The sequence below is a fragment of the Nyctereutes procyonoides genome, unplaced genomic scaffold (genome assembly GCF_905146905.1).
Source record: "Nyctereutes procyonoides isolate TBG_1078 unplaced genomic scaffold, NYPRO_anot_genome, whole genome shotgun sequence".
NCBI lineage: Eukaryota > Metazoa > Chordata > Mammalia > Carnivora > Canidae > Nyctereutes > Nyctereutes procyonoides.
The window spans coordinates 17,839,135-17,858,523 of NW_026575049.1; the positions used below are offsets into that span (position 1 = coordinate 17,839,135).

At 68.0% G+C, this 19,389-nt stretch overlaps 2 protein-coding genes across 9 annotated transcripts; both read left to right on the forward strand.

Moving 5' to 3' along the window:
• The first annotated feature begins 631 nt into the window (after positions 1-631).
• Positions 632-8,086, forward strand: MAPK11 (mitogen-activated protein kinase 11). 5 transcript variants are annotated; one of them, XR_008664872.1, is made up of 14 exons: positions 1,925-2,040; positions 4,312-4,441; positions 4,549-4,607; positions 4,679-4,790; positions 4,865-4,894; positions 4,975-5,022; positions 5,108-5,222; positions 5,498-5,569; positions 5,790-5,869; positions 6,279-6,357; positions 6,441-6,614; positions 6,856-6,931; positions 7,242-7,465; positions 7,922-8,086. XR_008664872.1 is itself a non-coding variant. In XM_055328465.1 (13 exons), exons 4-13 carry the CDS (start codon positions 4,698-4,700, stop codon positions 7,291-7,293), a joined length of 819 nt encoding a protein of 272 aa, XP_055184440.1. In that variant the 5' UTR covers positions 632-738; positions 4,312-4,441; positions 4,549-4,607; positions 4,679-4,697; the 3' UTR covers positions 7,294-8,086. The 5 variants fall into 5 exon arrangements, 4 of the variants coding, with proteins under 4 accessions (XP_055184440.1, XP_055184437.1, XP_055184436.1 ...); XM_055328465.1 differs by lacking the exon at positions 1,925-2,040 and adding an exon at positions 632-738 and having other exon boundaries at positions 7,242-8,086; XM_055328462.1 differs by lacking the exon at positions 1,925-2,040 and adding an exon at positions 688-782 and having other exon boundaries at positions 7,242-8,086.
• Positions 8,087-9,957: 1,871 nt separating this feature from the next.
• MAPK12 (mitogen-activated protein kinase 12) lies at positions 9,958-18,166 on the forward strand. 4 transcript variants are annotated; one of them, XM_055328468.1, is made up of 13 exons: positions 9,958-10,151; positions 10,235-10,364; positions 12,331-12,425; positions 13,263-13,374; positions 13,482-13,511; positions 13,767-13,814; positions 14,288-14,402; positions 14,628-14,699; positions 14,805-14,884; positions 14,963-15,041; positions 15,121-15,294; positions 17,585-17,690; positions 17,781-18,166. In XM_055328468.1, exons 1-12 carry the CDS (start codon positions 10,027-10,029, stop codon positions 17,662-17,664), a joined length of 1,140 nt encoding a protein of 379 aa, XP_055184443.1. In that variant the 5' UTR covers positions 9,958-10,026; the 3' UTR covers positions 17,665-17,690; positions 17,781-18,166. The 4 variants fall into 4 exon arrangements, with proteins under 4 accessions (XP_055184443.1, XP_055184442.1, XP_055184441.1 ...); XM_055328467.1 differs by having other exon boundaries at positions 17,813-18,166; XM_055328466.1 differs by having other exon boundaries at positions 17,585-18,166.
• The last annotated feature ends 1,223 nt before the right edge of the window (positions 18,167-19,389 follow it).

Consider the following 19,389-nt stretch of genomic DNA (forward strand, 5'->3'; position numbering starts at 1 on the left):
GGGATAACCATGAAGTAGTGGGGAGACCGGGATGGGGTCCCGAGGCCCAGGGCCGGCATCTTCCCCGCGATTTCCCCACCGGGACCCAGCTCCCACCTGAGGCACCTGCCGCTCCCCGCTACTCTCCGCTGCAGGCCACCAGGCCTGTCACCTGGCCGCAGCCACCACCTGCAGCCGGTGGCCGGGATGGCGCTGTGGGAAGGCCCAGCAGGGCTCCCACCAGGGTCCCTCCCGTGGAGCTCGGTCCTCCAGGCAGGACGCTGGACACTCGGGCCAGGCTCCCCTAGGGTGGCCAGGAGGAGGGCCCTGTCACCATGGGAACCTGGGGGCACCCCCAGCGCAAACAAAGGCCGCCCCCTCCCCCGCCTTCAGCTGAAGCTGCACTGGCTCCACACAAAACCCAGGCGCCGCCCCGCAGGGCGGGGACACCGGGGTCCCGGAGGGGAAACTGAGGCCGGGGTCCTGCCAGGCTGGCCGCGGGCGGGGCTCAGCTCACACTGCAGTCCCGATGTGCCGGGCGGTGACGTTTGCCTGGTGCTGCCCTGACAACGCTTTGCTTTAATTTGGCTGCCGGTATTTAAAGCCAGCAGGTTTCACATAAAATCTCAGGGTTTGGTTTGTTTGGAAGAGGGCGTGGCTGCCGTGTCCCCGGAGGTGCCAGCCCCGCCCCCGCCCTCATCGCGGTCCGGAGGCACCTGTCACCTGGCAGCGCTGGTCACCTTTGAGGGGGAAGGAGAGGTGCGCGAGCCCAACACCGGACAGAGGCGAGGCCGCCCTTCGGGGTGAGGGACGGGCGGCGCTGCCGAGGGGACACGGGGACGAGCTGCGGTGATGCCCGGGAGGAGCTGCGCAGGACATGGGAAAGTCAGGGTGGGCTTCTCGGAAGAGGTGGCGGCGGAAGGGGGTTAGGAGGAGAGGAGCCCGGAACCGAAGGGGCCCGGTTGGGGGCAGCTGTTTGTGGGTACAGCACCTCGGAGGTGGCCGGGCGCCGCCGCTGTCCCTGGTCCTGAAGGGGCTGGTCCTGGGGCCGCACCAGCAGCGCCTCGCCCCCGGCGGTGCCCAGGCCTGCCCCGAGCGGGAGCCGCCGCGCAGCCACGGGAGGCCCCGGACACGGGCCACGACGCGGGTGGGGCGGCGGGGTGGGGGCGGGCCACCCACCTGCCCGCCCCACGGCCACGTCCCACCAAGTGTCCGGGTTCCTTGGGCGGTGTTTCCTATGCAGCTGCGCAGGGGTGTCGTGCAGGGCCCGGAGGGGGGGGGGGGGGCCGGTGTGCGGACCCGCGGTGCCGGCAGGGGAGGGGGCGGGGAGCCGAGGCTGCGGGCAGGGCGGTGCCCCCGCGAGCGCGCGCTGCAGCCGGAGGCTGGGGGTGCGGGGCCCGGCAGGGGGCGGGGGTTGCGGGGAGGGGGCGGTGCGGGGGGTGGGAGCGTGCGGGGCCCGGCAGGGGTGCGGGAGGAAGGGTGCGGAGGGGGGAGAGTGTGCGGGGGCCCGGGAGGGGGTGGGGCGGGGTGCATGGGAGGGTGCGGGAGGAAGGGTGCGGGGGGAGTGTGGGGCCCGGGAGGGGGTGGGGCGGGGTGCATGGGAGGGTGCGGGAGGAAGGGTGCGGGAGGGGTGGAGTGTGGGGCCCGGGAGGGGGCGGGGCGGATGGAGGGTGCGGGGCCCGGGAGGGGTGCGGGAGGGGGTGCGGGGTGCGGGCCCCCGAGGGGGGCGGGGGGCAGCCGTCCGCCGGGACACCGCCCGGCTGGGGCAGGAAGCCGCGCGTCGGGCCCCCGCGCTCCCCGGCCCCGCCCCGCGCCGCCGCCGCCTCCTCCCGCCGCCCTCCGTGCGCTCGGCTCGGGCTGGGGCTCGGGCTGGGGCTGGGGCTCCAGCAGGGGCGCGGGCGGGCGGGGGCAGGGGCGGGGCGGGCGGGCGGCAGCCGCTTCGGCCATGTCGGGCCCGCGCGCAGGCTTCTACCGGCAGGAGCTCAACAAGACGGTGTGGGAGGTGCCGCGGCGGCTGCAGGGGCTGCGCCCGGTGGGCTCCGGCGCCTACGGCTCGGTCTGGTAGGGGCGGCGGGCAGGGCGCGGCGGCGCGGGCGGGACCGGAGCGCGCCCCCTCCCCCTCCCCCTCCCCTCCCTCCCCCGGCGGGCGGCGCGGCGTGGGGAGGGGCCTCGCGCGCCCCCGCCCCGGGCCATCCCGGCCGCGGCGGAGGATGGGGGCGGGGGCGGGGGCGGAAGGAAACTTTCCCCGGACGCGGCGCGGGGCTGCGGGGAGGGGTCGCCCCCCCCACCAGCGCCCCGAGGGCCCGTCCTGCGGCGTCATGGTCGGCGGAAGGGCGGCTCCCCGGGCCCTACACGCGTGAGAGTGCGCCTCGCCCCCAGGCAAGGGCCGGCACCCCGGGGTCTGGCAGGTGCGGTACCAGCCAGTACTTTTGTTTGCAAAAGAAAAGAGCCCAACTTGGGGGAGAGTAGGACCCCTCCCCTTGCAATGGCCTCCAACTCCGCGGCGGGTCCTGCCCCTCCCGTTTCCCAAGGGTCTCAGAGTCTGGATGGGGCCGAGGGCCCAGCAGAGATGCTTGCCGTCCCCCTACCATACTTGTGGGGTCGGCCTACACCCCACTCCATTTTTGCCCTAACCAGGAGAGCTCAGGCCACAGCCCGCACCTGGGCCCTGGGCCCCCGAGGACAGTCTGCAAGTGAGAGCGAGGAAGGGACTTGGCTGAGGCCTGTGTAGGGTTAGGGAGGCACTGGGGGGCTTAGGGTAAGGTGCTTACGGGAACTCGGTGTGCAGTTGCAATACTGACCAGCTGAGTGTGGATGTAGATGTTGAGAGGTGCTCCCCAAAACCAGTGGGGTCCTTCCCAAGGCCTCAGCCAGATGGCTGGGGAGGTCTTGGACATGGGGAGGCTGGAGCCCCTAGGGATGGGGCATTGCTCCTGGGGGACTTCCTGACCCCTCCAGGGGCTCAGTGCTGGGGCCTGGGGCAGGGCTGCTGCCCCTCCATCTGTTGTCACTGGCCGGCGTGTGGGAGGCCCCAGGCTGGCTGTCCTATGCATTCCAGCCTCAGGCCTGCCTTCATCCCCTAAGACTGACCTCAAAGGCAAGAAGAGGATCAGGACAGTGCATGGGTGGCCTCTGGGGAATATAGAGTCTTGCTGGAATCGCTTGGGTCCCTAGGGAGCATCACACTCCCCGGGGGAGCCCTGGGTCTCTCCCCACTGCCCGCACATGCCGGTGCTCCAGTGCAGGCGATGGCCCTCGCCTGGGCTCCCGTGTTCTGTGAAGCTGTGACCCAGTGCCCGTTTTTGTCACTCAATTGTGCAGACACAGTTGAGCAAAGGATCTGCTGCCCCACGTGAGGGGCCACTCCCCTGCTTGTGTCCCCAGAAGGGACGTGGACCTTCCCCCAAAAGCTACAGCCTGGAGTAAGGGGCATGGAGGCCCGAGACACCTACTGGGTTTCCTGCACCCCTGCCCCGGGCCCCGTGAGCACCCCAGGTGCTGCAGGAGCCACTCCCCATGTAGACAGCACGCACTCCTGGGGGAAGCACAATTCTAGAGGGTGCAGGTAAAGGAGAGGGAGGGAAGGGCCGAGCAGCAGCCAGGACCTGGTCCCTGTAAAGATAGGATGCCTAGTGCGGTCCCAGGGCCAGGCCGGTGACTCTGGGAGGGCCCAGAGGTGACAGGCTGTTTGCGTGTGGAGACGATGTTTCCGTGCAGAGTGGAGGGGTGTGGAAGCTGGTGTGCAGTGGAACTTCTGGAACTTGGGGGGTGGGGCGGGCCCAGGGGAACGTTCTGTGGGTCCAGACACCACTCTCTGCTGAACGCTTCGTATAGTCCAGTTTCTCACTCTTAGAAATAATAACACAGTAAACGTTTTCAGCTAGCTTTTTGTCCATATTTTGAATATTCAGAGGTGGGGGGTCGAGGGGCTCTGGAGGTAGCTCTGGAACCCGGGGGGGCCTCCACGAGTGGTGGGCCCGTAGGGGAGCAGGAGGACTGGGGTGAAAGGGGATGGTTCACAATGTCTGTTTTCCTGACCTGGTTGGTGGAGTCTGTCCCCCAGCCTCATGCTGGGTTGTGGGGAGAAGATCCAGATCCTGCCCCATGGGTCCCAGGCGGGGCAGGCAGGGACCCGATGGCCGGGATGCATGTGGGAAGGGGGGCTGGAGAGTGGGTGCCCCTTGAGGAACGAGGCAGAGGAGAGGCTCCCCAGGTGCTGGACTCGGGCTGGCCACACGGACAGCGGTCCACCTGAGGGGCTCTCGGAAAAAGGCGGGGGCCCGGGGTGCACGACCGGCCCCCACCCCACCCCCTCACTCACCCACCTTGCAGCTCGGCCTACGACACGCGGCTGCGCCAGAAGGTGGCGGTGAAGAAGCTGTCACGCCCCTTCCAGTCGCTGATCCACGCGCGGAGAACTTACCGCGAGCTGCGCCTGCTCAAGCATCTGAAGCACGAGAATGTGAGCCTGGAGCGCCGGGGCAGGTCAGCGGGGTGGGGGTGGGGCACACACATGGGGCCCACAGCCCCAGGGCGCCTCGCCGAGTCCTGACGCCCGTCCCCATGCAGGTCATCGGGCTGCTGGACGTGTTCACGCCGGCCACCTCCATTGAGGACTTCAGCGAAGTGTGAGTGGCAGCTGATGCGGGGCTCAGGAGCACATTGGGGGGGCTGTCTGCTGACCCCTGACCCCTCCCAGGTACCTGGTGACCACCCTGATGGGCGCCGACCTGAACAACATCGTCAAGTGCCAGGCACTGAGCGACGAGCACGTCCAGTTCCTGGTTTACCAGTTGCTGCGAGGCCTGAAGGTGGGCGCGCGTGGGGGGCGCGGGGTGGGCCGTGCTGGCCGGCACCTGACGCTCCCACGGTCTCCCCCTCGCAGTACATCCACTCCGCGGGGATCATCCACCGGGTAGGTGCACCGCCAGAGAGGGCGGGCTTGTGCAGGCCCAGCGCCCCGCTCCTCCCGCTCACGCCCCACCTCCCCTCCAGGACCTGAAGCCCAGCAATGTGGCCGTGAACGAGGACTGCGAGCTCAGGGTGAGCGGCCCGCTGGAGAGGGCCCGCGGGCCGGTGCGGGGGGGGGCTTTCAGGGAGGTGCTGATGAGCCCGGGGGTCGCCCTAGATCCTGGACTTCGGGCTAGCCCGCCAGGCTGATGAGGAGATGACCGGCTACGTGGCCACGCGCTGGTACCGCGCACCTGAGATCATGCTTAACTGGATGCACTACAACCAGACGGGTGAGGCCTGCGCGGGCGGGGCAGACATGTTGCGTTAGGGCCTGGGCGGCGTCTGTGTCCAGGCCTGAGCCCAGGCAAGGTCCAGGGCCGTCACTCGAGCGCAGCGGGTCCGGGGCTAACTGCCCCTTGCCCAGAGTTGTATCTAGGGGAGTAAGGGCTCTGCTGGTTGGGGGCCTGGGTGTGACCAGGGTGCGGCACAGTCTGCACGGCCCTACTTCTCGGGGAGGGGGCCGGACTTGGGGCAGGCGAACTAACGGAGACTCCTTCCCCCACAGTGGATATCTGGTCTGTGGGCTGTATCATGGCTGAGCTGCTCCAGGGAAAGGCCCTTTTCCCAGGAAATGACTGTATCCTTGGGCCAGGTTGGGGAGGGGGGTGAGCCCGGGTCCCCTTCTGCTGGGTGGGGCTCCGTGGAGGTGGGCACGGGCCCTTTCTGGCCGGCCTTGCCTCCTGGCCCCACGCTATGCCAGCCGGGGCCCTCTGACGCCCGCTGCGGGAGGGCAGCCTGGGATCTGTGCACCGGGAGGGGCCTACTCCTGGCTGGAGGGCGTTTCCTCAGCCTGGCAGACATTGACCAGCTAAAGCGGATCATGGAGGTGGTGGGCACGCCCAGCCCTGAGGTGCTGGCCAAGATCTCCTCGGAGCACGTGAGTCAGCAGCCCCCGGAGCCCCCATGAACCAGGCCCCTGGGCGTGCTGGGGAGCAGCCCGGCAACCGCGCGGGAAACGGGGGTCCCAGCGGAACAGAGCCCGATGCAGGGCCTGACCCTGTCGGGGAGAAACAGGTGGACAGGGAAGGCGTCCCTGGCGCGAGGGACGGGGAGGGTAAACCCTGCGCTCTGGCAAACGGGGCCGCGGCCAAGGACGGGGGCTGCTGCGGGCACCGAGAGCCAGGTAAGGCGCTGGAGCCACCACGTCCAAAGCAGGGGCACCTCTGGTCTGTGTACCTTCCTGGCCTGGCCTGTCGGAGGCCGCTCCCCGAATTCCCCGGGGCTGCCTTTGGGTCGGGGGAGGCAGGGTGTGAGCCGCGCCCTCAGGCCCCTCCTGCTGCCCCCAGGCCCGGACATACATCCAGTCTCTGCCGCCCATGCCCCAGAAGGACCTCAGGAGCATCTTCCATGGAGCCAACCCCCTGGGTGAGGACGGGCCCTGGGCCGGGCTGGGCTCTGTGTCTCGGCCTGGATGCACCCCTGACCGCCCCTCGCACTGGCCGCTCTAGCTGTGGACCTCCTGGGAAGGATGCTGGTGCTCGACAGTGACCAGAGGGTCAGCGCGGCCGACGCCCTGGCCCACGCCTACTTCAGCCAATACCATGACCCCGACGACGAGCCCGAGGCCGAGCCCTACGACGAGAGCATGGAGGCCAAGGAGCGCACGGTGGAGGAGTGGAAGGGTGGGCTCGAGGGGGCCCGGCTGGGAGGGGTGGAGCGGGGGGCCCCGAGGGCTAGGGGCTGCCCGTTTCCTGCTGGGGGGGCAGGTGGACATGGGGTTGAGCGTGTCCAGCAGAAGCTTGGGGGCAGCCCAGGGCAGACCCCGGGAGGAAGCCCGGAGGCGGAGGCTGCGTTCGGGGTGCTGGGCCCGAGTGGGGCGGTGGGCCAGTGGCCGCAGGGCTCACCCTGTCCCCTTCCCCCCAGAGCTCACCTACCAGGAGGTCCTCAGCTTCAAGCCCGCAGAGCCACCGCAAGCGCCCGGCAGCCTGGAGATCGAGCAGTGAGGAGCCTGTGCCACCAGCCGCTCCAGCGGGGGCAAGAGCATGCTGGCTACTTCCTCAGCCCACCGCATGCCCACGAGGGGCCACAGCACCATGGCCACAGCCCCGCCCCCAGCCTGGGATCCCGCCCACATGCTGCTCCTCATGGGCCGTCTCTGTGTGCATGTGAATGCACACGTGTGCGTGTGTGCAAGCTGCGGGTGGAGTCTGCACCTCTGGAACCCCTTGGTCCTCCTGCCTCCTCCCGATCCTCTGGGTCTTCCTTAGGGCCTTGCCAGGATGCCCGAGGGGCTCTCCTCTGTCCCACAGGGCCGTCTCGGGCAAGTGTGGCACACGGGGGCCAGAGCCCTCTGGAGACTAGGGGACGCCTCTGCTGTCAGAGCTTCTCAACTTGGAAGCGTGGGGCACCCCTGGGAGATGCTGAGGCCCCATGGCCTGAAAGCTGAGCAGGGTCTTCCCTGAAGGTCACAGGGCAGGGACGGCCGCAGGCTGTCATCAGAGAGTCATCCTGGAGCCAAGTGTCCCCCTGTACTGTGAGTGGCACGTGTGCACCGCTGTGTGTTCCTGGTATTTACGTGTCGAGGCACCTGCAGGCGGGTGTGTCTGTGGGTGCCCACGGGCTGCTGCCACGACCAGCAAGAAGCTTCCAGGGAGGCGGCTGTACTGTTCCATCCCCCTCCTCGGTTCCCGATGGGGGGAGGGTGCCGCTGCCCAGGCCCTGGGTGCTCAGTGCGGGGGCTCCCGTGGGCTAGGGGCAACTGGTGAACAAAAGCCAGGGCTTCCTCCTTGTGTGCGGGGGCTGCAGCAGGCACCAGGAGCCCCCCAAGTTGGCCCAGGGGCTCCAGCCTGGTGGGGAGCTGCACACTCGGGCTCAGACCCTGGACCTTGGCCGGAGCTGAGGAGGAAGCCTCTGCTGATACCTCTGCACCCCACCCCCTCCGGCCCTGCACACCGCGGCTGGGGTCAGCTCTCGCCCTCCTTTCTTCCAGGATGGGCTGACCTGGCAACCTCTGGGACAGGACTCAGCTCAAGATGTGTTGGGGTGTGGGTCTCCGTCGTGGGGCCTCTCCGTGAGGGGTGGTGTTGTCTGTGTCGGGGCAACCTCCCACCTTGCAGAGGTCTCAATGTCAAGTGCCTGCACCAGGGTTTCACAATAAAGAGGGTTCTCTCTCTCAGGCTGCTTGTCTCCCAAGTCTGTGCCCTGCTGCTTGGACGGGGTGGCTTGGCCTGTGCATTGCCCCCCTGGTCAGGCCCCACCCGGCCTGGTCTCCAGTCAGACAAGCAGCCGCATACAGCACAGCGCCTCCCTGTTCCTGGGAGCCGGGGGGCGTCGGGGTCTGCACCCAGGCTAATGGGCTCCGAGCAGGGACAGGGCATGACAGCTGTCCGGCCGTCCGCACATAAAGCCCAGCTGCCCGGCTGAGGAATGCATGGGGCCGGCTCAGCTTCTGGTCCTCGTGCAGGCCCGCCCCTTCTCTCAGTGGTCAGGGAAGCCGCCCGGGGACAGCTGGGGCTCTCTGGGAGCAAAGACGTGTCTGCCCCTGGAGCCTGGGAGGGTGGGGAAGAGAGCTTTCCTCTCTTTCGTATTGGGCGGGGGGGGCGGGGAAGGGAACCCTTGCTTCAGCCCTCGGGACACACCCTGAGCTACTAGCTCCTGCCCACTGCCGCTTGGGTGAGGACGGGTCCTGGTCTGGGCAGGGGTCAGGGACATTCATGCCCTTGTTCTGGGTCTTAGGGGTTGCAGACCCTCTGGGAGTTGGACCACCAGGGGCCTGGTTGGGGCGGCTGCTGGGCCTCAGGTCCTGGGGAACCCTTGAAGACCAGGCTGGACCAAGTTCCGTGGGAGGGGCAGCGGACAGGAGCAGAACTGGGATGCACCCCCCGGGGACACATTGCCATACCCCGGGCCCCCCATGGGGAGGAAGCAGCCAGCAAGGGGCTCCTGGGAAATGCAGGGGGATTGCCCAGTCAGCCCCAGGCGTGAAGGGCACAGGTGATTGTGGCTGTAGTGGCCCAGGCCGCTCTCTCCGGCTGGTCTCCAAGTCCTGCAGTCCTGCGGAAGCCCAGGTGGAAAGCTGCTCTGGCCCCTCTGAGCTGCTGATTCATGGTGGCCGGCAGGGCAGAGGGAGGGGAGGGCCCCTGGGGATCCTGTTACCCTGGACCTGGGTCCCTGAGCTGGGCAGGTCGTGGAGGGGGCTCTGTCCTCCAGGAGCATCCGGTCCGGGATGTGGCCAGACCCGTGGAAGGACGATGCCCCACCTAGGGGTCAGGGGGGCCCTGAGAGGCCAAGTAGGGCCCTCCTTCACCCCTGGGGGTCAAGTCTGGAGAGAGAGGGGAGGCTCAGGCCAGGCTCAGGATGGTCAGGAGGGAGTAAGCTGGGTGGAAGGTGGCCAGCAGGGAGCTGGGTGTGCCTGGGGGCCCAAGGGAGACCTACACCACCACCCTCTCTGGCGCCGGGGCGCGGTGGTCACACGGAGGGGTGTTGGGGATGCAGCCTAAGTTTGGGAGACAGAACCAGCTCCTCCCCAAGGAGAGGGGGATGCAGGCAATAGGTGCTGGGGAGGCAGGGGGTGGGGGCCCACCATGGGACGGGGATGGATCAGCCCCAGGGGAAGGGGCTGTCCCGCAAGGTGGGCAGGTGACAAGGGGGACACAGGAATGGGGCCTGGGTTACACGGTGGAGGTGGCCAGGCCGTGGCCAGGAACTTGCAGCTGGGACTGGGTGCGCTCGGGCTGCGCAGCAGGGGGGCCCAGCTCCGCGGGGGTGTGGCCCGGTGACCCAGGGGCATCTGCTCAGACACCGCGGGGATCGGGCTCTGGGGGCGCGCCCTGCCTTCCGGCCCCCCCCCCCCCCCCCCTCCTCGGGTTTCCGTGGGGCGGGCGGGGGCGTCACGTGTGCGCGGCCCGGGGGCCGGTTGGTCCGCGGCGGGGGCGGGACTGCGGGCCGGGCCGGGGGCAGGCGGGGGGTCGTGGCGCGGGACAGCCGCGCAGGGAGGGAGGGAGGGAGGGGAGGCCCGCGGTGCCCGGCGCGCGAGCAGGTGCGGCGACCCGGTCCCGGGCTCGGGGCGCGGTGGGGGGGGGCGCCCCGGGCACCATGAGCTCCCCGCCGCCCGCCCGCAGGGGCTTCTACCGCCAAGAGGTGACCAAGACGGCGTGGGAGGTGCGCGCAGTGTACCAGGACCTGCAGCCCGTGGGCTCGGGCGCCTACGGGGCCGTGTGGTGAGCGCTGTGTGGTGAGCGCGGGCGGCCGGCGGCGGGGCGGGGGGTGCGCGGGGGCGGCCGCTGAGCAGGGCGTCCCGCAGCTCGGCTGTGGACAGCCGCAGCGGCGCCCGGGTGGCCATCAAGAAGCTGTACCGGCCCTTCCAGTCCGAGCTGTTTGCCAAGCGCGCCTACCGCGAGCTGCGCCTCCTCAAGCACATGCGCCACGAGAACGTGAGTCGGTGCCCCCGGGTTAGGCTGGGCGGGGCTCACCCCGGGAGGTGGGGGGGGACACTCGCTGGGCCGGCACCCTCACTCGGCCCAGCTCTGCCTCCCCAGGCCGCGGTGGTCCCGGAAGGGGCGCCGTCACCCGGCTGGGCATCCCCCACAGCTGCACCCTGGGCCCCCCTGCACCCCGGGCCGTGGGCCACAGTCTGCCCAGCTGGGCGCCAAGCAGAGGTTGCCCCGTGGTTAGGGGCTAAGGGCGGCCGTGGAGAGCCGAGGCCAGGTGGCCAGCCCAGGGTCGCCTCGCTCCAGGGTGGCAGATGTGCAGCCCCACCCGCAAGGGCCTCCCTTGATACCTGACCTGCCCTTGGGGCACCGTGTGCTGCCACGGCCTGTGTGCCCATTGCTGGCTGCTGAGCCCTGGTCTGTGTCCTGGGGGGCCTCCCCGACCGAGCTCTGCCCTCTGCACAGCCCACCCCGCATCACCGCATCACCCCCGGATCAGGCTGTCTCAGGGCTGCTGGGCATCTCAGGGCTGCTGGGCAGGGGGGCGGGGTACCCTTACGGATGGCCCGGCTCTAGGTCATCAGCCTCCCTCCTCGGGGGAAAACGAGTCCCGGGTCCCCTGGGCTCCTGGCCGATGGCGCTGCAGCGGGTGCTTCACTCACGCAGACTTCTGCCTCTGCCCCTGGGCCTCCCCAGGGACATCCCTTCATGCGGACGCCAGCCCAGCTCCGACCTCACCAATTCCTGGTTTCCTAGTCAGGCCCAGCTGGCTCCCCGTGGCGGCAGCCTCCCCCCCAGCTGCCCCCCGGCTCCTGCCCTCAAGATCTCAGGGCGGCCTGCTCCGTCACCTCCCACCCTTGCCGCATCTCCTCCTCTGCACCATCTCAGTTGAGCTCCTGACCTCCTGGCAGCCGGTGCCACTGCCTCGGGGTGCCCTGCACATGGCTGACTGTGACCCCGGTGCCCTGGGAAGACACTGAGGCCATGAGAGGCAGAGTGCTGGCCGGGTCCTGCCCTTCCACCCACACCTGGCACCTTCTCCCTTCCCTCCCTCTACTTAAGGCCAGAATCCACAGGGGCACAGATTCCTCTCCACGTGACAGACCCCCCCCCGACCCTCGGGGACCCTGCCCTCCATCCCCTTCTTGCCAAGACACTCTCCCGGTGGCCCAGGCCCCTCACCGGACATCCCTCTATGTTCTGTCCTCCCCTGTGCCTGTGACTCTGGCCCTGGTGGCTCAGTCACCTAGTTGTCCCTGCCTCACTCCCATCTGTCCCCACACAGCAGGCATCGCACCTGTTTAAACCCCTTCTCGGCAGCTCTTAGGATCAAGGCCAAACCTTCACCTGGCAGGCGAGGGCCCGCCCGGCTCCCTCCGGCCTCTCCTTGGCTACTCCCTGGCCTGGGCCTCAGCCACCTGGCCTTTCTCCCCGTGTTCCTCAAACGCTTCAAGTGTCCTCCCTTCTGCCTCGGCCCTCGTTTGCCTGGCCTCTGCCAGGTGTCCCCCCGCTGGCACATCCACCTGCCCCTCTGGCCACTCAGCCATACAGGCCTCCTGGGGCTCCACGGGGCCGGGTCTAGCCGTTGCCTTGGTTGTCGTGCCGCCTGCCTGGGCCTCACTGGCAGAGCCAGAGCTCCCTGATGGGCCTGCTGGGTGCTGGCTCTCCCCTGGGAGGCTGTCCCACCCTGCTGTCAGGTCTTCAGTGGGCATGAGAAGAGGTGGGGGAAGGGCCAGGGGGCTGGAGTGCCTTGGATGGCTGGGAGCTGACCCAGACTTGGGACCGCCCCTCCCCCAGAGGATCCCTGCAGTCACCATTCAAAAATAGTCTGTGTCTATGGGCATGTGTGCCAGGGCTAGGCTGTCCTGCCAGTAGGACGGTGGGGGGACACGGGGACAGCTGTAGGGGGCTTTCCCGCCTGGGGCGCCGTGCCGCCTCGGGGTGTACCTGACCCCGTGCCCTCTGCCAGGCCCCCACTCCACCAGGTACTCCGGCCTCCCCCCAGGTCATTGGGCTGCTGGACGTGTTCACTCCTGATGAAACCCTGGATGATTTCACAGACTTGTGAGTGTGGCCCCGGGGCAGGCTGCTTAGGGCAAGGGAGTGTTGGGTTGCTCCTGGGTGCTGACTCGGGTTCCTCATTGGTCTGTGGGTGTCCCTGCAGCCTGAGTGGGGGTCCCTTCCCTGCACCACAGTCTGCCCCCTGCCACATGCCCCCTGGGACCCATGGCCCTGGCACAGTGGGTGGGCCCTGGGCCTCCTGCCCCCACGCCTGGCGCAGGGCCCTCTCCAGTGCTGGGCGTGCAAGTGTGGGGCCTGCATCTGTCATTGGCAGGTCCCGTGCTCTGGGACCCTGGCATCGGACATGGCCTGTAACTAGAGCCGCTGACCTTTGTTGGCAGGCAGGGGAGGGGCGGCGGGAGGCCTGCCCGAGGCTGCCCTCCCTGGGCTCCTACTGTGGTCGGGCCGGCCGAAAGCCAGGGGCTGAGCCTGGGAAGGGCTGAGGACAGGCTCCTCGCCGTCTGACCTTGTAGAGGTCAAGGACCCAGAGGCCTCTGTCCCGGCGAGGTGCTAAATGTCTGTCCTCGGGTCTCTCTCCCTCCACCTGCCCAGTCTGCCTCTCTGACCATGTGTCCTGCTGTCCCCGCCCCTACCTGCAGGCCTTCCTTTCTCTTGCACCCTCTTTTGCCTGTGATCCCTGGTGCTCCCCAGATCCCAGCCTCCATGTGCCCTGCAGGGAGCACCACAGTGTGGTCCTGACGAACCTGACATTCTGGGGCTGGGTGGGAGGAAGAGCTGCGGGGGGGCACTGGACAGGTGGGTGGAGCCTGGTGCTACGGGGCGATCTCCGGGGTCTCCAGTGGGTGCGACACCTGCTGTCTGCACCACCTGTCCCCTCAGTTACCTGGTGATGCCATTCATGGGAACTGACCTGGGCAAGCTCATGAAGCACGAGAAGCTGAGTGAGGATAGAATCCAGTTCCTTGTGTACCAGATGCTGAAGGGGCTAAAGGTGGGAGAGGGGGTGTGGGAGGGCAACCCCCTCAGGCCAGGCTGGGGCTGGGGAGCATGCTGCTCCCAGAGAGCTGACCGCCGCGGACCCTATCTCTGTCCCCATAGTACATCCACGCTGCTGGCATCATCCACAGGGTGAGTCCTGGCGGGAGCCTCCTTTGCAGGGAGGCGCGGGGGGCCCTGAGCTCCAGGACCCCTGTGCTGGGGTCCAGTGGGGAGTGTGTGTGATGCCTGCACGCAGCTGTGGGTCCCCAGGGACCTTCACCCGCCCTGGAAGGGCTGCGGCCGGGGCTGGCCCAGTGTGGCTGCTCCCCCATTCAGGTGCCCCGGCCATGCCCTTGTGCCCCCCTGGGGGCAGGGACCACACGGCCATGCTTCCTCTGTCCCCAGGACCTGAAGCCCGGCAATCTGGCAGTGAATGAGGACTGTGAGCTGAAGGTGTGTGTTGGGGGGAGGTGGGGGGCAGGGGGTCTCCTCACCTGTCCATCTGCCGGTTGCCCTTGGCCTTCAGGCAGAGGGACCCAACCCCCGCTGTCCAGGCCAGGAGGGCATCGGGCACACGCCATACCTCAGGAGGTGAAGGGCGGGAGGTGTCCCCAGGCCCCCAGCCTGAGCCAGGGTAGGGCCAAGGGGGCCTCTCCAATGTGCTGGCCAGGTCCCGGGGTCAGTGGGGAGCAGAGCAGCAGGGAAGGAGACCCACGGGGCGCTGCTCCTGAGGGTGGTGGAAGCCAGGTCAGTGGGGCTGGGCATGCTGGCCACACAGAGGAGCTCACGGGGAGGCTCAGGGAGTCCGTGGCCAGGACCTCGGGTCCCGGAGGGTTGGCAGGAGGCCCAGTGTGCCCAGTTCTGGGTCACAGGCTGGCCCACCTACTCCCGGGGGCCCCGGGCCCCGCCTTCCCGGTTCCCACCAGATCCTGGACTTCGGCCTGGCCAGGCAGGCAGACAGCGAGATGACTGGCTACGTGGTGACCCGGTGGTACCGGGCGCCTGAGGTCATCTTGAACTGGATGCGCTACACGCAGACAGGTGGGGTGCTGCCCAGAACCACCCCCAGCCGTGGCCTCCCAGGTGGCGCCGCCGCTGCCCCTCTTCAGGGGAAGCCCCACAGTGGCTCCTCGCAGGGGGCGGCTGCACGGGGATGGGAGCCAGGCGAGGGGTGGAAGGCTGGACTGCCGCTGTGTCTGTGTCCCTCCCCACGCATGTCCCTCCCTCCCTGGCCCACGAAGCGCTGACATGGGGCCTCTGTCTCAGTGGACATCTGGTCCGTGGGCTGCATCATGGCAGAGATGATCACGGGGAAGACACTGTTCAAGGGCAGTGACCGTATCCTACACATGTGGGGGGCCGGGCTGGGCCTGGGTGGGTGCTGCCCCAGCTGGGGGGGAGCCCCACTCTCTGGCCCGTGCTATGCTCCTCACCTCAGCACAGACCTGGACCAGCTGAAGGAGATCATGAAGGTGACAGGGACGCCTCCCGCCGAGTTCGTGCAGAGGCTGCAGAGTGCCGAGGTCACTTGGGAGCTGGGTGCAGGCAGCGGGGCTGGGCCGGGGCTGTGGCGTGGCCCCTCACCCTTTCTTCCTGAAAAGGCGAAGAACTACATGAAGGGCCTCCCTGAGTTGCAGAAGAAGGATTTTGCCTCCATCCTGACTAATGCAAGCCCCCTGGGTAGGACGGGACTCAGGGGAGCTGGGTCAGTGACTCGGGCAGTGGGCCCTGGGCCCTCCCTGACTGGCGCTGCCCACAGCCGTGAACCTCCTGGAGAAGATGCTGGTGCTGGACGCAGAGCAACGGGTGACGGCGGCCGAGGCGCTGACCCACCCATACTTCGAGTCCCTGCAGGACACGGAGGAGGAGCCCAAGGCCCAGAAGTACGACGAGTCCTTTGATGATGTGGACCGCACGCTGGATGAGTGGAAGCGTGAGTGGGGGGCTCTGGGCAGGGGCGGTGGCTGGACCCTGTGAGCCCAGCACAGGTGGTCAGGGCTCAGAGCCCCGGGTCCCCCGACCTTGGGACGCAGGCCCGGTGAGGAATACAGCAGACGGCCAGCGGGCAGGGGGCTTCTTGGCCAATGGGCCCTCTGACCGGAGCTGAAGGATGAAAGAACGTTCCGGGCAGGGGGTTCAGCACAAACAAGTGCAGAGGAGAGTTCTGGAAACTGGGTGGCAGCCCCCAGGTGCGGGCAGTTGTGAGCACTTACCCTGCAGGCCCGGCCCCAGTGCTGGCCAGAGACCCGGGCCATCCTGCGGCCCTTCTGCACCCCCTTTTGCCCCAGACTTCCACTCTCACCTCTTGAACTTCTCGTGGCCTCTCTTTGCCCCGCTTTCCTTTTTAAAGATCTACATGTTAAGAGAGCGCAAGTGAGAGTGTGTGCGCTCGGGCACCAGGCAGGAAGGGGCAGAGGGGGGCAGAGGGTTTCAAGCAGATTTTGCTGAGCGTGGAGCCTGACTGATGGGGGCTCATCTCACGACCCTGAGCTCATGACCTGAGCCAAAACCAAGAGTTGGACGCTCGACGGACCGAGCCAGCCCGGCTCCCCTTTGCCCCTTTGAGGACCCGACCCCGGACAGCTGCACGCCCCTCCGTCCAGCCAGCAGGCCGAGCTCCCCACAGCAGTCTCCTCTGCACTTGCCCCCTCGTCCCACTGAGCGGCTCCGACCCACCTAAGCCTGCGCCCAGCACCGCCCGGCTTTGCCCTGGCTCTTTCCTTCCACCACAGCCCCCCGCTCAACTCCTCAGCTCTGGGCCCAAGTGGCACATGCTGAGCTTCAGGCTGGGCTCAGGGACACCTGCCCGGGCCCCGGGCCTCTGCCGCAGCCCTGCAACCCGTGCTGGAACTGGCTTTGCAGGACAGCAGGCAGCGAGGGCTGGGCTCGGTGTCCCTCTCTTGGTGGCTGCGGGACCAGCCTGCAGGGGCCGGCGTGGGTGAGGGCGGCGGCGAGCACCGTCCGGCCATGGCTTGTGGCTGCCACTGAGTCTTGGGCTGTCTTGGCTCTGAGTCAGATGTGGGGCCTTGGTGCTGCTCACGGGGTGGAGGTGCTTCTCAAATCATGGTGCTCAGCCGCCGGTGTGCCAGGTGCCTCCCGCAGGGCTTCACCCCATTCGTGCTTGTGCGTTTGGTTTGGTTGGATGAAAGCTTTCTGTTGCTAAAAAAGATAACTAGAAAACCGCGGGCCACAGAGTCCTCTCCGTGGTCTCCACCCACACGAACTGTGGGAAGAGCTTTTGCTTTTACTGCAGACCACGGTGAACACATGATCCGTTTGTGGTTGAGCCCCCGGTCAGGAATGCAAGCCTCATTCCCTCCCGTTTCCCTGGGAGCAGCCAGCTGCACGCAGACCTTCCTTGTGTGGCCTGAGCCCCATGTTAGGATTAGACAGAGGGCCCGGGGGTACCCGCGGGGGGACACATCCATGCAGCAGGCAAACCCCATAGATCTCCTGCTCCTCACGCAGTTTCCTGCCCTGGGCACGGGGAGTACTGGTGTCCCCCCGACAGGTGCTCCCTGGGCAGGTGAGCATGGGATCGCCAGGCTAGGCCGAGCAGAACCCGTCCCTCTGCACATGGGTCGGGGGGAAAGCAAAGCAGGCCTCTCCCTTCCTTGGGGATGGCTCGCTCTGGCCACACATTTCAGGGAACGTGACCACCAGGTGTTTGGTGGCAATTCTTCTCATTTAAGTTTCTGTGGATGTTCCGGGTCCAGAAACTGGGGTGTGTTCTGGGGGGTCCTGAGTGGCTCCACTTGTAGAGACACATTGCCTTCTATTCTTAGGACTACTCATCACAACAGGCTCTGGGCCCAGGCCTGCCTGGCCACGCCACGGGCAGTGGGTTTGGGTTATAGGAGCCCCATTGGGGTGGATAGTTCATGTGGGGGGACACAGGGGGGCCGAGGGGGGCTGTGGCCTGGGATGAAGTTGCGTGTGTGGCACCCGCACTCCCGCAGCGACTTCTGACCCTGATGTTTTGGAGATCAGGTGGGCCCTGAGCTCAGTGCTAACAGGCTGTGCTCTGGGCCTGGGAGCTCTCCCCACCCCCACCGAAAGCCACCTCCCAGGACTCAGAGCTGGTCAGGGCAAGCATCAGTGAGCTGGGCCCAGCGCTCTTCCTGGGTCGCTGGCTTTCCCCCAGGTGTGAATTGTAGGAGGCGCTTGTGAGGGGTGCTGAGGCCCCTTCTCCCATGATGGCTTTCTCTCTCACCTCGCCCCAGGTGTCACATATAAAGAAGTGCTCAGCTTCAAGCCTCCCCGGCAGCTGGGGACCAAGGTCTCCAAGGAGACAGCCCTGTGAAGACCCCTGGGCCCCCGAGAGTGGTGGTGAGGACGCCTTGGGGATCGTGGCTGGGGCTTCTACTGGAAGGGGGATACTGCTTATCACCGTGGCCTGGCCGGGGGCTTCCATCCCAGGAGACCTCTCGTTCGTGGACCCCCTCCTCCAGGCCTGTTACGCTGCTCTCAAGGCTCCCACATCAGCCTCACCTTGGGGAGCATCTGGACCTTCTGGACAGGATGTCAGCCTCACCTGGGACTGGCCTCTGACTCCCGAGCAGTGTCCCCCCCTCCCCAGGTGCGACAAGGAGCCCCAGAGCCTGTGTAGGGGTGAGGCTTGGGGTCACGGCCTGGCCCCCACCTTGTCTGCTCCAGCCCCTGCTGAAGGCCACTTCATAAAGCAGAGAGGACCCAGAGCGCCTCCTCAGGTGTCTCTCCTGGGGGCGTTGGTGTGGACTCCCCTATACTCCCACCCGGAATGGGCTACACCCATGTGGCTGGAAGCCAATAAACCCTTTTGCAGAGATCCCACTCAGCTCTCCTAATTCTCAGGCTGGCTCTCCACCTCCGGATTGGGGGGTGGGCAGGGCCTGGGTGCTGCTCGGCCCTGCAGGCACCCGCTTCCTCCCAGGCCCGCAGTGGGCTGGTGCTTGGTGCTCCAGGGGCCTGGCCCTCCTGCAGCTGACTTTCCTCTGCGGCTTTCCCTCTGGAGGAGACCCCAGGCCTGATGGGGGCAGGTGTGACCCGGGGCTCCTCTGAGCTCCCTGCACTGTCCATGGCCAGGTTCCTAGCGAGCAGTGGTCACGCTCCCCGCACAGCATGAGGAGAGGTTCTGGGGTCTCCCCGCATCTCCTGCCTCTCTGCCGGCCGCACCCCAGCACCTCCGACCTCACACAGCCCTCTGCCGGCTGGTGGACGGCTCGGGAGGTGACGCTGGGGCACCGGCTTCCCGGACCCTTGGTGTGCCGCCCTGCCCCTCCCACCAGTGCGCCCAGAGCGGCCGCCCAGCCGAGTGTGGTCAGACAGGCTGCCGAAGTGGACAGCGGCCTTCTCTGCTCAGGGCACCATGGGGAGTGGGGTGGTCCACGCAGGCCCTGAGGCTGCGTGGCCCAGGGTGACCACTTGGTGCGCCGGCCACGGAGGTTGGCTCGGGGTGGGCACTGACCCCAAGTGAGCCAATCGCAGCCTCCCTGGAGCTAGTGGGACGTCCACCGCCCGCTGGCAGGTGCCTCATCAGTGGCAGGTGCCTCATCAGGTCGTGGGGACCCCAAGGGCAGCGGGGGGCACAGGGCCCTCTTGGGGCCGCCGCTGCAACCCCACCATCGCGGAGGTCGCCCCCCACCCCCCCCCACCATGGTCCTCGCACACGATGCAGCCCCGGGGGCGTTTCTGAGTCGGGCCTGGGCCCTCCCTCGCCCCTGTTCGCCGAGCCCTGGCCCGGACGGGCCCTGCGCAGCGGGACGCGATGGGCTGCGCGGTCGGCGCGTGGCTGGGGGAGATTTGGGGCGGCCGGGCACACTCGGTGGGGTCCCCGCGACAGTCCGCGGGGTCCGGGGCACGCGGGCCGTCGGCCCTCCTCCCACCCCGCCCTCCTCCTCCTCCTCGTCCTCCTCCTCCTCTCCCGGCCCCTCCTCCCCCCGCCCTTCCTCCTCCCCCCGCCCTTCCTCCTCCCCCCGCCCTTCCTCCTCCCCCCGCCCCCCCTCCTCCCCTCCCCCTCCTCCCAGCCCCCGGCTCCGGGCTGCAGGAG

What these genes read in the sequence shown, in the direction of transcription:
- MAPK12 (XM_055328466.1), top strand. Translation starts at nt 10,027, where the DNA reads ATGAGCTCCCCGCCGCCCGCCCGCAGGGGCTTCTACCGCCAAGAGGTG. An exon ending in ACTGTTCAAGGGCAGTGACC is followed by an intron (nt 14,700 to 14,804) that starts GTATCCTACACA and finishes ACCTCAGCACAG; the next exon opens with ACCTGGACCAGCTGAAGGAG. An exon ending in AGAGGCTGCAGAGTGCCGAG is followed by an intron (nt 14,885 to 14,962) that starts GTCACTTGGGAG and finishes CTTCCTGAAAAG; the next exon opens with GCGAAGAACTACATGAAGGG.
- MAPK11 (XM_055328461.1), top strand. Translation starts at nt 1,925, where the DNA reads ATGTCGGGCCCGCGCGCAGGCTTCTACCGGCAGGAGCTCAACAAGACG. An exon ending in CCGCGGGGATCATCCACCGG is followed by an intron (nt 4,895 to 4,974) that starts GTAGGTGCACCG and finishes CCTCCCCTCCAG; the next exon opens with GACCTGAAGCCCAGCAATGT. An exon ending in CCATGGAGCCAACCCCCTGG is followed by an intron (nt 6,358 to 6,440) that starts GTGAGGACGGGC and finishes TGGCCGCTCTAG; the next exon opens with CTGTGGACCTCCTGGGAAGG.